A 16,561-nucleotide genomic window follows, 5' to 3' on the forward strand; every position below is an offset into this window, starting at 1 on the left:
AAACGCACGCACACACACACACATTAAAAAAAAAACCCTCCCTCTGTTCAGCATGCAAGGGCATCATGAGGGTACAGAAGCACTTAAACGAGACCTTGAGTGAATTCTTTTGTTCTAGCTAAGTACCGCCATAATAGAGTTAGCTCGCCCGTCACAAGAGTGATTAAATTTAAGAGGAAACATAAGGAGAAAGCAAAGGTTTTGATTAAAAAGAGATAACATTAAAAATACAGTTGAAGTGCGCCACTTATGCATGATAGCGCCGATGTTTGGCTGGTCTACAGCAGCTGCATTAAGGATTTGGGAAATCAGATAATGTGTACGATTTACCAAGTGCCAGAATACACCTCATAGACTGGACGTGTTGCAATATTCAGCTGTGTACACACACTGCACACACACACACATATATATATATAACGGCCACCCAGGACTAAGGCTCCAGATGGGCTAGGCCTAACTGGGACTGGTGGCTTTGCTGAAGCACACAAAATAGGGAACCAAACACAAACACCACAGCAGCTGTGTGTGTTAGCCAGCAAAACCCAAGACCACACAGCCAAGGGTTATCGGCGCCACGTAACCGAAATAAGGAGTCCGTACACGTAAGCGTGCGTGCACCCAAGGTACGGGCACGGTGACCCGCAGTCGTGCCGCTTGGCTAAAAGAGAGATTGTGGAAGAGAGAGGCTTTCGCCCCCACCACCATTGTGCACTAGCATTCATCTGGCTTGATTTTCTTTGTAGGGAAGGAGGGAGAGAGGGAAGAATCAAGAAAGTTTACAAAAAAAATAGAAAGGAGGGTGTTCCATCTGTTTTTCCCCCTCCTGTGGCTGGGGACCTGCAGTACAGCTGCACTCCAAAGGAGAGCAAGGCTGATAAAGAAGAGGAAAGATTTTTAGAAGGGGAGGTTTCAAGATAGGGTTGCTAATGAGGGAATGGCTGTGTGTGTGTGTGTGTGTGTGTGTGTGTGTGTGTGTGTGTGTGTGTGTGTGTGTGTGTGTGTGTGTGTGTGTGTGTGTGTGTGTGTGCTAGCCACGCTCTGGTTGGTTCACAGTCACCCCCGAATTACTCTGACACTGCAGTGATAGGCAATCATGATCACTCATTCTGTCTTTACTACAGAGGGCCTATTTACTGCCGGACAATGATGAGCGAATGAGAAGAAGCAGAGACTACAGATCAAAAAAGCCACCCACAAAGAAAAAGAGACACAAAAGGAGCTGCTGGGAGGAACAAGAGAAATAAGAGGAGGAAGAAATGAGAGCAATTTAAAACAAAAAAAGAGAGAGGGGGAATAAATTTTACTGGCTGCCAACCGGCTGTAACATGATAACGGCTTGGATATGTAGCGGAGGGAACTTACACTGATGGCGAGCCAAGCAATGAGTAAAAAGTAAAAAAAAAAAAAAAGGAAAGACAAAAGAAATGAAAGGGGGATTAGCGCGGAGAAGTGGACTGGTTTTCGCAGACGACGAGAGGGCTGAGAGTGCGTGTGGGAGAGTGGGAAGCCAGCGAGCCGAGTGTGTGTGAGGGCTTTCAGTGGGGAGCTCTGCGAGGGGAGCTCTTTTGTTCACAGAGGAGCAGAGGGAGGAGGAAGAAGTGAGGGAGAGAGAGAAGGAGGACTGGAAGAAGAAGGGAGTGAGGGATATGCTACTGATAGAAAGAGGAGGGGCGGTGGAGTGTACCTCAGAAGAAACTCAACCCCTCCACTTGGACTTTTTCCAGGACTGGGAGCAATAACATTTTTCATCTGTGCATACATGAGTATGTGTGTGTGTGTGTACAAGCTCGCCACTGTGCATGCCTGGATGTGTGTAAGCCAGTGTATCTAAATGAATGCCGAAGTGTGTTAAGGTTGACTGCGAGACATGAGGACAAAAGCAAGACGAGAGAGAGGGAGTTAAAAAACGCTAGAAAGCAGCTCGCACACACAGCGGTGTATTAAAGCCAGAGCTGGGGTATCAGATGATGGGATGTGGAAGGGGCAACAACAATCCACTTCACCACTCTGTCTGTAACAAGATGGATCTTGTTAGAGTTACTTGTGCTAGACAACAAAGCGCTGCAGTGCACTCCATATGTCGTTGCTGCAAAAAAGAAAAAGAGCATTTGGAGGCAGTCAGCTAGTTCACTTTAGTACACGGCCTTAAATCATTGCTTCAGGGTGGAATACTTCTATCGGGAAAATGTCTGCTTTTCAGGAAGTGGGAGAAGCCACCTTGTTTTCGTTTGACAGCCATGCACTTTTGAGTTTATTCATTGCAGGTCTGAAAGGGGTTCATAAACCTGAGACTCTGAATCATTTTTTTTTTCAGTCTCAGTGAACAATGCAGCGCTTCAACTGATGACAAACCAAAAAAAAAGGTAACACACTCTTCCTTTTGCAAATTAAAACTAGAACATATAAGCAATTATATGAAACCCCATACACTTTGGGATTTTGCTGCTACAGCTTTTCTAGATCTGGTATAACCAGTTATGACTGCAACTAATTGTTCCAGTCTTCAGAATCACACAAACAGGATCCGTGGTGTGAATTACTGAGCTTTTGGAGGATTTAGCAGGAAGTCGACACAGACTTGCTTTGCTTTAATATCCCTTTGCGAACCTCTCCGACTACGCAAGGGAAAGGATTATGAGACAAACGCAGAGGCCGCTGGGACTCTGCCCTGCAACATCCAAGTACGTGGCCTGTGATATGTTATGGGGAGCGCGGTTGTTTTAGTTAAATAAAACAAAATTAGCTGGGACAAAAACACTTAGCTAAACATAGCTAATAGCTAAAAAAAAATAGCTAGCAAATGAACTCAACATTGTGCACATGTGCGGGAACTGCCTTCAGTTTTCCTCTTTGACCGTTTGGTCTAATGTGTCAACACTGCAACCCAAAGGAGATTTAGCATGTCTGTTTTCTGTTAAGACTGGGACGTCTGCACAACTGTGTCAACTGACTTAACAAAGGAGTCTGTTTGCGTTTGTATTAACTATTTATAACCTTTTAAATTTTTGCCCCTGACAAACAAAATCATATTGTTTTAAAACTAAAAGTAAAGTAACATCTCAACTAAAACATTTTTAGATAAAAAGTGTGTAAACCCCTCTCTGGAAACACATTGAAGTTAGTTAAATGAGTTCATTTAAAACTAATGAAAAGACAAAACAAAGCTATGACAACTTTGTTGCATCGGCTCAATGCTGAGTGGCTCGAGCGGGGGAAAAAAATAATGAGCATCAGAGTTCGCCACAGAAAGCGCAAAAGATCAGCAAAGACCAAAGAAGCACAGATGAGAAGCGCAGACAAAGGTTGCAGTGGACAGTTTTATTTGTCGAACACTCTGGTTCGCTCTGCTGCAAAGAAGCTTCTGTACCTTTGGCTCCTTGCCTTTCCCATGGCAGGAGGATAACTAAAGAAAAGCAACGCAAACAAACAGAGTAGCTCACGTTACCGGTTAATCCACATATTTTTGACGCTGCCCCCAAGTGGCAGCAGACAGCTACACATGTGCAGAATGAAGAAAGCAGCAGCATGTTTTAAGAGGTTTCCAATTATGATTCTGTACACATAGTTTTTATGTCTGATGACCACTGAAGTTACAGCTCAGCCTCTCTTTATATATTTATATGAAGTAACAGCCCAAAGGACGGGGTCGGCGTGATGGCCCCTGAGACCTGAGACGTGCCTATATCGACTTCCATCTCAGCATGTGATTTCTATAAACTGAGATACACTGATAGCGTTCAGTGGCTGCTAAGCTTCCCTCACGTGAGGCCCGTGTGCATCTGAAAGCAGAGGAGTTCAACCTAATCTTACATTTCCATCATAACGATGCATTTTTAATGTCAGTCCCACTTAAATTAAATGTTCTACAGAACCCAGGAAATGGAGCGTGATTTTTCCCCCTCGCGCTGCTCGCCAAGGTCAGTTTCCCCGTAGACTATAGCAACAATGGGCTAATGCCAAAGCCAGATGGACTACGCTTACTGTACGGTCTTTTAACTCCTAATTAGAAGTATGCATATGTGCGCACACACGCACAAGCATCCGAGGAGGAAGAAAGCGTGAAGGCTGGAAAAATCATCAAGGTGGTGGGAGTCAGCCGTGGAGAATATTGCAAAAGATCTGAGGTAGGAGAAGCAGGACTGTGCATATGTGGAGTAATAAATGTGGCCGTTTATTACTGGGCCGGGTTTCAAGATGACTGGCTGTTATTGCAGAGGGCCATACCAGCACGCAGGGTTCCCCCACCAAAGCCTCTTAGCATGAAGATCATCTCTGACCTATTGTGAGTGAAGAGGGTAAAGATTATCTTAAAGCTAAGATGCTTTGGAGTAACAAGTCCCTACATCTCTCACACAAGAGACCAAACATCTCTCCACACCCGCTACATCGCCCTCCTCCCTACACACACACACACAAATAAAAGCCATGCATCATTTTGTAGCTCAGCACTGAATAGCTGTTCTGCTTTGTAACCGGGCTCCTTGCAGGCAGTGTGATTCATGTCTGCTTACTTTTGCGGCTCCGTGTGCTTTCTGCAAATCTCCGGATAACAGCTTCTTATGCCAAAAATATAAATGTAAAATGAGATATTTAAAGAAAACTCCACCTGTAGCCACTTCATCATTTACAACTGCAGCTACTGGCTGGCTGTATCGCATTTCTGGGTCCATTTCGCCGTTCGACTGTGTACTTTTTGTTATCCCCCGACATGATTTGGCGAGATTGCGTTCCACCTAAGCTATCCTGGAGTACAATGAAAATGAAAGGGTCCCGGTAAATGTCAGGTTTCCGAGTACAGTTCACTCAATCAAAGAATGGGAATGATTGCGGGGGATGAAATCCATCAAAGACGAGGCAGAGACATCATTTGACTGAAGCCTCAAAAGACCAGAATGCAAGTTGACTTTTGAATACGAAGCATGACTCTTACAATGGCTAAGAAAATCTTTGCCGTATTATTATCCCTGTTTTCGCCCACACACGGCACTGAAAGCAACGCATGTGTGTAAAAATCAGAAAGCGCAGCACAAGTCGGCTAAAGAAGATGAGACAAAGCGGGTTCACCACTAAATGTAAATTACAGCGCTTTATCCTGGAGTAAAGTGAACTTCAAGTATTGATTGTACAGTGGAAAAGTAGCTTTATTTTAAAAGGAATTGATTTAGCTTTTGGCAAATTAACTCCATCAACACGTTGTTCTGCTACGAAGCATTTGGCATCATTTCTGCCTCCGTGAGCTTGCTTTATGTGAAGTTTAACCACTGCGTGTGTTTGCATCTTATCATATAAACTGTAGAAGTAAATACCAGGAGGGGAAACAGCTGCCAGTCTCTTAATCGCTCCGTGCTAAGTTGATCAAAGAGCTTATTCTGCTCAAAAAGTCAATGAATTCCTTTAAAGCTTACCAGGTTTCACGCTGGACTTCACAGGGATAAATATTATGGGACGTGTCAGTAATGAGAAATGAGGGCCTAGCTCGGTTGAAGTTGAGCAGGAAGCAGCTAGTCATTGTGGTGACCTACAGATCATCAGTCACTCTCACTAGCTGGGACATGTCACATCATCCAGTACCTCTGTCAGACCTGGTTGTGCTGCCAAATAATCCATCTCCCTCTTCACTGTCTTTCATGGCTGTTTTTGGGGTTTTTTGTTTCCCTCTCCGAGCCTGTCAGCTCTCTGCTCTCGTCCTGTCTCCTCTATCTTTGCCTCATCTCACCCTGACAACACCCACTTCTTCTATTTTTGCCCTCCTGCTCATATCGGTCGAAGATGTTTGGCAAGACTTCAGCTGTGACAAGGCACAGCTGTCCGCTGACAAACCCCGCTCATTTGTCTCTCTTGTGTGCAGGCGCACACACGCGCGCTCTCTCTTAGCATTCAGTTACAAAACCATTTTGAGCCTGCGACCAATCAAAGCTCCACGCTGACGTCCACCGGGAGATGGCGAGGGGAGAGTGATGGAGTTGCGGTGTTGATGAAAGTGACAGGATGTAAAGCCCGAAACTGGAATGCATTCTGGCTGTTGAGAGAGCAAGATAAGGGAAAAGAAAACATTTGTCTTTTGTTTTGCATTTTACAAGCTCTGCGTAACTGTATAGGTCTATGCAAAAGAGGACTCCACCTCAACTGCCTGCGGGGAGAACAGTTGTAAAAGCACCAAACAGGTGTTGCAAAAAATGTTTTTCTACCAGTTAATTTTAGTGCTAACAATCTAGCCTTAAAACATGGAAATGAAGTCAGCCGCCGCGCTGAGAATAACTCAGTTTGGTGTCAACAGAAATCAAGACTTGAAACATGTTGTAAACAATGCTGTGGTATTTTGTGGGTGGCAGGTGGAGCTACATCAATTACCTGGATGGGCTACTCTTAACTGTTAAAAAGCAGAGACTAGCCAAAAATAGAAAGAGGAAGTACCGTCAGCTCCTGCAACGAAATGCTTGCTAGCTAGCTAGCTAGTTAACCAGCTAACAGAGTAGCATATCTTTTTCAGGTAAAACCACACACACGTGTAGCTAGTGTGACATAGCTGACACGTAATTTGAGACTACACTAGTATCTAGAAATTATTTTTTGAGGAAACAAAGATTTCAGCACCACCATAAACCACTTGATGGGAAGCGGATTTGCACATGCCATTTACAGAGCAGCCTAGAGCTCGGGGATCTCAACACACAGTTTAGTATTCAGGGCACAAACGCACACATGCCACCACATCCTCTCTGTCACAAGGCAGAATCCCGGCACACAAAATGACAAGAGTGTCAGCTGCCTCCCCGCCGCTATACTGTTTAGCTAGCTGTAGCTGCAACAACGTGAGCCCAACCCAAATGTTGTGAGGATGCAGCCGCAGAGCTAGAAGACTCTAAACTGAAGAGCAAAGGAGTTCGGAGGGAGGAGGAGTAAAGAGAAGAAGAGGGCTCGAGGAAGACTCAAGGGCAAATAAAAGGCAGGATAGAGGAGTTGCTCAACACAGTGACAGAGGTTGCCCTTATACTGCACACCCCTCTGGCGTATAAAATCCACACACACTTTGGTACTGGCTTCCCAATCCACCAGTCTGCTCCCTCTGTGTCACCCGGGGGAGGGAGAGGGGGATTGACCTGGCCCAGTCCAAATGCTGCCAGGAGGATTGGATGATCCTGCTTAGAAGGGTGTGCTGTGAAGCAAGCTAATGAGAAGGCCTGTGTGTGTCTGTGTGTGTGTGTTGGCGGGCCTCGCTCAGGGGTTCTGGGTTCAGCCACCCAGGGCACTCTGCCCGGTGATGTTGGGGACACATGTGACCCCGTCAGACCTCCGGCCTGGATTACTGTTACCACCACTATGCCTGTGAGCGTGTGTGTGTATGTCTGTGTGTTTTTGTGAATGCTTGCAGGGAAGAAAGTTGCTTGTTTTTTCATGTGTTCCAACATTTTTCAACCAGCCCAGCCAGCCGCACGCTTTTTATCTCCATCAGCACTTTTAACAATTACCAAAAATCCCAAAGTCACTTCGAAAAAGTCCAAGGGACCGGGGAAGTAAATTAGTTCTTTAGCTAACCCCAGCATATTTACAACAGTGCTTTATAGCTGTTATGATGTTGATGAATGTGCACTGCCCCTGCCAAATAAACTTATAATCGAGTGCTAAAATAATGAATAAATTCCGAGTGGAACAAGAGCCCGTGACACGTGCCAGTTTCCTCACCTCTACTGTGTGTGTGCGCACATCTGCCCTCCTGTCTAGTCTAGTGGTAAAGGTGTGTGTTTATTGCTCACTAGCACACGCTACAAAGGAGATAGATTAGGACCACACACTCTTTACACATGTGTCCAACAGTGATGGGGGGAGGAGGAGGTCGAGCCTCCCGAGGCTCATTTGTGTATAATATGTGTGTGTATGCAGACGCAATAGATACGTCTGTTTGCATGTCTGTGTTTTCATAGTCAAACCCCTTACCTGTGTGTCCATCTGCCCGAACAAAGGAAGAAGGAAAGAGGGAAAAGGAGAAAAGATTGCTGCCTCTGGTCGGATTGGCTGCCTCCTTTTTCTCCTTCCCCTGGCCTTTCCATTCTGCCACATCAGCTGAAAGCTCTTTTCACAGCTCCTGTTGCTCTCAGCTCGTAAACTTACACACACTCCTTTTTTTCACCGAGGGGGAAGAGTGACGGTAGGAAGAGAGAGAGAGAGCAAGGGAGCGAGGAAACAAGGCGGTGGGAGGGCTGCTGCCCCGTTGGTTTAACTCGAGCAATACAGTCCATATCATTTTGATCTCGCCTCCTCTCTCGGCCACATTCCTTTTTTTTCTGCACTTCTTCCTAAAGATAAGAAAAATAAAAAAAAGCTATACCCAGTGGATATTGTCTAATCATTTCGCCCAAGGATACGTGTAGGCTTACCAGGCTCCTGCTTTCTTACCCACACAGCCCGGAAAAAGGCCTCCGAGCATGAATTATTCATGAAGTCAAAACCTACAGGATGGGTGTAAACGGGTGTGGGCTTTTAAATATACAAACAATCTGTAAACGGGTGCTGGAATGCTGCTCCCGTGATATGACCTACTAACACCTATTCCATAATAAGAATAACCTCCTCAACCAAAAACACATTTGTGGCGGTGACTCCACCGGTCTCTCTCTCTCTGGCGGCTTTTTTTTTTTTTTTTTTTTGCAGTTGAAACACTTAGCCTAGTTAGCTAGTCTTTTATCCGGCGCCAATTAGCCAACGATTAATGAATTATTGAGAAACGGGAAGGGTGGCGGTGGTGGGGTGGAGGGGGATTAAATTTTAATGTGGATCTTAGGGGGAATAGTTGTATTACAAGTCACCGCAAGCAGCAAACCGGGAGACGCCCACCCTCAGCAGCCATTTACAATAATCTACAGCCGTTTACGAAAGTGGGTAAAGAGGAGAGGAAAAAAGGGAGAGAGTGCGAGTAAAGGAGGGGTGAATGAGCGCTTTTTTTGGCATTAAGAACAGACGCTGAAATCAGACTTGCAAAAAGGTTCCAGAAACTACAAAAGTCCATATGTCATGATCAGATGAGTGACCGAAGCCAGCATCCTCGTCTCTCTGTGCATGTGTGTGTGTTTGGGTCACCTGCCACCCTCCTGCCAGCCACGCCATCTTCACCCCTCCCCCCACCCGAACTCCCAAGCAGTAATGTAAGTTTCGATCTTTCATTAGGGTGGCCGTGTAAGGCCGATAATACGCGATGCTGAGATAAGGATAATATATGTCTGAGGAGGAGCTCTTCCCAAGGTGATCGTTCTGGTTCAGTTCCCTCTTCCTCAAGCAGAACCTGTATTGGCACTTGAGACTTAACTGGTATTGATTTACTTAGGGTTAGGGCCGTCTCCACCCCCCGCTCTGCTCTCCCCGCCGCTCGGTGTTTCTCTTTCACCTCCCAGCACCTGTCTCTGTTTATATTCCTCCAGGAAGGCTTCTTGTCAGGCTGTGGTAGCATCAACCCGTGGAGGGGTCTATAAAAAAAGGTGGATGTCCTGGTGCATTCTGATATTATATTTAAGGAATTAATCTGGCAGCTGAGCACCCACCCCCCTCCCATCCTCCCTCAAAAGCACCCACAGATGCCTGCTTTTCCTCCTCACCTCTGTCATCCCTCGCACATTTTTTGGGTGCGTCTGTGGCTGCTGTAGCGTCATAATTAGCGGCTGGATGTGACACATGTTTCCAATTTGCTACGTCTGGTCACTGCACCGAGGTGGTGGTGGTGGGGCGGGGGTGCAAGAGATAGAGACAGACGGAGAGTGACAGTAGGGAAAAGAGGGAGAGAATAATAGAGGGACAGAAGAGGGGGGGAATGAGAAGAGATGCTTTGATTGTAAAATTCCAGGCCAATATGGATGTTTAAAACAATCCACCATGTTTTTCCCCGTTAGTTTACCTCCTTGTTTATTCCAAGGGAAACAACAAAATTGCACAACTGCCCTGATTTAAAGCTTTCAGTTGGAACACTTAGCCAGCTCACAAATGATGTGGCACAGATGATAATTGCAAAAAAAACAAGGTGCCAATATCACAGTTTGCTAGGCTGGTATCAGTCCATACCTGCACTACTGATATTAGGCTGATATTAGAATTTATGCATCCCTGCAGAAAAAAAAGAGAAGCAGTGGATACTGAGGCGTGAGAAGGAGAGAATATAAGACAGAGGATGGAAGAAAAGATGGGAGGAGAGGTGGAGGGGAAGCTGCAAGTGGATGGTCCAAACTTCAAAGAGGCATACGCAGCAAAGGTCCAGAGGTTAACAATGTGACACCCCATTTACTACACAGACAAGATGTGAACCATACCTGTGCTCTGATTGCTGCAGCTTCTGCTTACTTTTCACCTCATTTCTGAAACCACCTGTGTGTGTGTGTGTGTGTCTTCCAGAAGCGTGTCCTTGGAAGAAGCAGACTATTTAGAGAAGCAGTGGGCTCTTAACATATTTCAGCCCAGGGCCAAAACCTATTCTGCCCCGAGGCAGCTGATACTAGAGTACTGCTCATGTCACGTAGAGAGCAAGGAGAAACAAGTACACGACAGCATGAAAAAGGGCCAAGAAAATAAACTGGAGGAATGACTAAGCTGATTAACTATGAATAGTAAGCTTCGTGAATAAGCTTCATAGTATAAAAAGAAAAGGGCTTTTTGTATTTTGGATGGATATATGAGCGAGCAAATCTGTGGAAATGACAGCAGAGTGTGGCGTCAAAGCCACCGCCCGTCTAATTGCGAGCCGGGCCCATTCACTGAGCCCTAACACCCACCTAACACTAAACTCCATTAGGAGACAATAGCGTGGAATCACCTGTAAGGCTTCAAAAGCCCAGGCTGTGAGCTTCTCTGTGGAAATTACCCTCCCGTGTCCAACTCTACTCCCTGTTGGGCGAATCCACCCACTGCTGACAAAAAGCCCTCATTAAGGGCTTCATGCCTGGCTCCACAGCAGGGGCCCACGCACAGTCACATCTGTGGAGAAGTGGAGAAACTGGGCAGGACGTAGCCTCCAGCGCACGGACGCATTAAAAACCTGTTAGTCTCTGAAAAAGCCCCTGGCATGGGTGTGAGTTAAAGCTGTCTCGGGGGGGCCCGGTTGGCATAAGTGAGTCAATTTTCTCTTGTGTTTTTTTTTCTCCCTTCTATAAAGTGTACTTAGAAGAAACGGGAGCTATTCTGGAGCGGTGCTCCATGCTGATAGCCTGCACAGAAGTGTTTATCAAGCTGCAAAATATCATTGTTCCAATTTGCCAACAGAAATGTAGCTAGGATTTGCAGAAATGAATCTTTGTGTCACTGAAGGAAAAAAAAAAAACTCCCCTCTTTTCCCTTCCATACAAGCCGCCTTGTTATTCTCCACCTCCCCTCTTCCACCACCACCTCCTCCTCCTCACAGCCAGCAGGTCCATTCAGACACAGGGAAATTGGCAGAGGTGTGAGAAAAGTGGTGTCAGTCATTAAGGCTGGACAGCAGAGAGGTGTTTAAAATGGCATTTCCTCAGCTAATGCCTGACACCTTCTCCGTGAGGAAAAGGAGGAGGAAAGAAAATGCAAATGAGCTCGGGCAAAGTGTGCAGACTGGGTGTTTGACAGGCCTGAGGTCCAAAAGGAGGAAGGGAGTGCTACCCTGGACTTTAATCAAGGTCATCCAGCAACAGCAATTAGAGCATCACACAAGTCTTTATCATCCTACACACACAGCTTCCATCTACGGCCTTAGAGCTCACGGGGACTTTTAGAGGCGCTGCAGCTGGACCAGGAACAATAATCAGTGTGACAAATGCAGAGCAGCAGCATTTATCAGATCACAGTTTAGACTGAGCAAACAATATTGAGAGTGAATACAACAATGACGAAATAGTCTTATTTTTTTCTTCTTTAGATACCGCAAAAACTGTCCAAAAGGAACCCTGACTGAGAAAAATCAGCAGTGTCGGTAAGACGGGCAGTCTGCTGTAGGCCTGCACTCTGTTACGAATTTCTGACCTTATCCAACAGACGGTGATGAAGGTGCTTTTCTAAAGACACTCCAACAAGCTGTCAGAATGGCAGCCTTCACAGAAAAAAAAAATCAATATTCCGAGTTAGGCCTGCACTTTGTGGTGAATTTCTGCCTTTATCCAACTTTATTTTCTTCTTTATCGCCTGTGTCATGTCGCATTACCGCTCAGCAGTGCACTCAGTTTCTTGCGTTCATAAAACGTTTCATGATTCTCCCGTCGCATGCAATGAAACCACAAAAAAATCAGTTTTCCCCAAGCATGCTTGGAGAACTTCAAGATCAACCCTACAATTAAGTCAGCCAGTGAAACTGTGAGGTCTGCGAGCGCTCTTACCTTTCGTTCAGGGAATTCCAGTAGATGGGCTCCAGGTTGCTGGCTGTCGTCCCCAGTAAATCCAGTAAGAATACCAGCAGGATCCCCAATCCATTCCCACTTCTTCGACACGCCATCTCAACCCTGACACCCAGCATATGCGGCCCCATTTAAAAGCAAGATCTTTTCTGCGGTTTCGATGCTGTTGCACACGAGGGGGGACTCTCTCAAAACAATAGATGCGCGGCTACAGCCGATCAGGCTATAGGTAGAGGACAGTCAAAGTGTGAAGCCAAAGCCCGCTCTGCACAACCTCATGGATCCGAAATGTGGCAGATTGTAAGCGATCACAGCACACGCACTGAAATGTGCGAGGGGAAAAAGAAACTTGTTCAATCCGCGCGTCTGGGTGTCCAAAAAACGATTTCTGCGCGTCCACAGTTGCACTAATTCTGTGCCAATCCCATGACTTTCCTCGTTAATCTGTCCTTCCCTTTTATTTCTCCAAAAACTGCGCTCCTCGGCTGAAAGGTAACTCCACGGAATCAAAAATATTTAAAAGAAAAAATGATTGCCACCCAGCCTCTAACTCTGTAGCCTTTCGGTGCGCCCTGATTGTCTTTTTTTCCGAACAATGTTCCCTTGTTCTCTGTGCCGACTCTGTGCGATTTCTCTCCCATTACCTTGTTTCCTCGCAAGAATATCTAGCTTCCAGCATATCAGAGAGGAACCGGGGAAAAGAAATACTGTCAGTGTGGCAGAAGGGCGCAATCAAAACCAGGTCAAAAGTGTGAGTGTGAAACGTTTAAAATGGAAAAGATGTTACTCGTGTCCACAGCTCCATCCTCATAAAGACGTGTTGATGCTCGGCGGGTTCAGTCAGTGCGCGTTACAATCCTTAGTGGCCTCTTTATGGAATCAAAAGCAAACACACACGGGTTGTAAATCCTTAATAGACACGCTGAAAAATAATAATCATAAAAAAGATCCGAAATCGACGATAAATCCAAGAATCAATTCAAAGAAACTGAGAGGAATAAATCAAAGCGCTAGAAAAGCATCTCCACTCTAATAATGTCACACACAGGCCAACGTGAAAGTTTTGAAGTGATAGAAAGGAAAAAATAATATTAATAATAATAAGATGCGAGTTGTGAGCATCAGTCCCGGCTGGAAATTATCTGATGCGGCGCATCATTTGGAGAGCAGGACGCGTCGCTTCTCGGTCATGGAAAAGCGCTTCATTCGTTATCTCCTCCGTCTCTCTGCCTCAAAATCCCACTGCTTTGACTCGTCCTAACGCTCGCAGCACATTGACAGACCGACTGGCTTGTTTGAGAGGAGGAGGAGGAGGGAAAAAAGGGGCATGGATGAATGGAAAGGAGAAAAAAAATCCCCATCCTCCGACTGGCAGGCAGGGCGCACTGACGGAGCGCAATTCTTCCAGGCTTTGTCGGCGGGGGCGGTATCGAGTCCCTTTCAGCACCTCCTCTTTCCTCCTCCTTTTAGAGTCTCGGCCCCCCTTCTCCCCTCTCCTAACTCGGACCTTTGGACTCCCTGGCACTCTATTCTGCCTCCTTTCAAACGCCGAACAAGAACCCCCTCCACCACCACTAGCTCTCTAAATGTTCACCAACGTGCGCCCCTGAACGTGACGAAAGAGCAAGAGCGCCCTCAATGTATTGACTAAGCATCACATGTGGCACTGAGGCAGGATCGTATTGGAAAAACACAATCCAGATGCAGTTTTACAAGGATTTTTCATTCAAATGTCCCCGCAAAGCTACTTCCTACAGGAGTGATTACTCCAGACGCAAAGCGCCTCACAGAACAGCAGGAGCTCGCGCTATGAGGCCTCGTGGATACATAAAGCAAAGTTACAGCACTGTTTCAGGGATGAAGTTGAAAACAGGAACTTGCACCGAAATGTCTCCTTAGAGAGAATTATGATATCTCGCATGATCACTGGGCCGGCCTCACCTCGCTACATCTGCGCAGTGTAAGGGAAAAGAATCCGCTCTCCTTGTGTGGGAGGACAGAGCAGAGTCTCAGCAGCTTCAAAGCGGGCAGCTGAGCTTGATGGGTTGCAGGACGATCCGGGTGGCAGGACCCGCTGAGGGCCACACACACACACACACACCAGTGTTTACGGTGGGGCCCTCAGCCTCCCCACTCATCCACGGCAACAAGCCTGAGACTGGACTGTCAAAGCTGTGCCTGTGCTGCCACCAAGTGGTAGATAGAGCGCATGAGCCTTAGGGGAAGACTGACTAATTCTTTAATCCCCCAATGTGACAGCCCCTTTAGCAGTGCATTATAAAGCATTATTGGATTTTGGTGTTTGACAAAGAGTAGATGATAAAAAAAAATCACACTTTCCCGCTCTCTGTTGCATTATTTGAAAATAAAGAAAGAAATAAAAAGCACAGTTATTGCAGTAGTTTGGAATGCCAGCTTTTACTGGAATAAAGTGACAAGAACGGATCAATATTCTTTCTTTGTTTCACACCTACATACATGACATGACATCTGCATGAAGAATTCCCCCTAGTCCATGCATGACTTCCTGTTCCACCATCTGTAGCCGAGTGCAGTAGAGCCGCTGATACCTGAGAGGAAGAGATTCTGTAATATCTTTTATTGAAAATATTTCACTTCACAAAAACAAAGAGGAAGAAAACTCTACGCACCCCTGAACACGCTCTGCCATTCCTGCACAGCCGGGGAGGAGAAAGGAAATGAAAGTGGGAGAGAAACAGAGGAAAGCAAGAATGAGGGCAGCGACTTATGGGAAAGTTGTGGCTCAGCAGACTTCAATTCAGTGTCATGCTCAAGGGCACTGCAGCACATCAGCTGAGTGAACCTCCAGGCGATCAAACCGAGGGTCCGCAGGCAGCCGGGGATACTCGGAAAGACAGAAGTGCAGACGTTTCCCTCTGCAGTGCGAAATTACAGCGTGCTTTCTTACGAGGATTGTAATTGCAGGGTTATGAGAGCCAAACAAGAAACAAATGCAGCAGAGAGATTTTATAGAGCTGGTCAGAGACACAGAATGAAAAAAAAAGAAAAGAGAGCAGAGATGGAGCTGTTTCTGTTGCACTGACCTCCAGAAACCTTGGCAGGGCACACGACAAAGCTAAATGTAGTGGAGGAAGATAGACTGGTTCAGAGACAACAGCAGTTCAGAGGTGGAGCTGGCACGAAAAACAAACCTTCTGCTCTGTCTGGGAATCTATCTGTGTGGGTAAACTGGCGGGCTTGTGGCTCTCTCGCTCTATTTTTGAGTGGAAGATGACTCGGTTAAAAAAAACAACTGCAGAGCTATAAGACACCACCTACATCAGATCTGCCATGTTGCTGAATAACAGAATGTACTTTCTGGAGATGTATTCATCTGCTTAATATACACTCAGAGCTGCGATGTTGGTGTTTATTAGTGTTCATTTATTCAGGCTGACCTCATTTACTGCACCGACCTTCAACTCTTCTTCGCAACCACATCTTCTCCCCGGTGACTCTGCCGCAGCTGCCAGACTTCACCACAGACACACACACATGCATACACCCACATAGCACACATAATGTGCTATACACGCATTTACACAAAATGACGCGTGAGCATCAACATAAGCAATTACACCAAGTGCATGGTTGACATTATGCATGCAGTGGAAGGTTAGGGATATACACACACATACACAAACACACAAACCAAGCGCAGACACCCACGGTGGCAGCAATACAAAGACCTCAGACAGGAAAACATGCACCCTGATGGGAATGAAATTCACACCAAGGGTGGTACTGATATGCGTGTGTGTCTGCGTGTGTGTGTGCACGAGGATGTGGGTTGTTGTCAGAGCATGGCACCCTCTTCCTGCCTTCCTGCAGATGATAGATCTCAGCTCCTTTTTCCTTCAGCATCCGTCTATCCCTGTGAGCTTCCCTCTCTCGTGCTCTCTCTCTCTCACACACACGCACACACACACACACACACACACACACACACACACACACACACACACACACACACACACACACACACACCCTCTCGTCTCCTTGTGACAGAGAGAAAGAGACATGGGCTGGAGGGGGATTAAGTAAGGGCAAGGGAGGGGTTGTGCAACATGTGATGAGCAGATCACACGTACCGATGGCACTGACTCTGGATCCGTTAAAAAAAATTGCACCTGACAGCCAGCTTCTCCCACACCTACTTGCATTCGCATACTTAAGCAGTGTCCATGTGTTTTTCTCACTTT

General features: G+C 46.2%; 1 protein-coding gene across 1 annotated transcript in view; it reads right to left on the minus strand.

Annotated features, from left to right (window-relative positions):
- efnb3b (ephrin-B3b) overlaps positions 1 to 13,813 on the minus strand; it is an 87,366-nt gene extending 73,553 nt beyond the window's left edge. Inside the window, exon 1 of the mRNA XM_085267305.1 lies at positions 12,321 to 13,813. Coding sequence (XP_085123431.1) covers positions 12,321 to 12,469 — 149 coding nt within the window. The 5' untranslated portion in view covers positions 12,470 to 13,813. The remainder of the gene's footprint in view (positions 1 to 12,320) is intronic.
- Between the last annotated feature and the right edge of the window lie 2,748 nt (positions 13,814 to 16,561).

The sequence above is a fragment of the Mchenga conophoros genome, linkage group LG3 (genome assembly GCF_057382185.1).
Source record: "Mchenga conophoros isolate Kocher_MC1m ecotype Shallow Benthic linkage group LG3, M_conophoros_male_GT1.1, whole genome shotgun sequence".
Taxonomy (NCBI): domain Eukaryota; kingdom Metazoa; phylum Chordata; class Actinopteri; order Cichliformes; family Cichlidae; genus Mchenga; species Mchenga conophoros.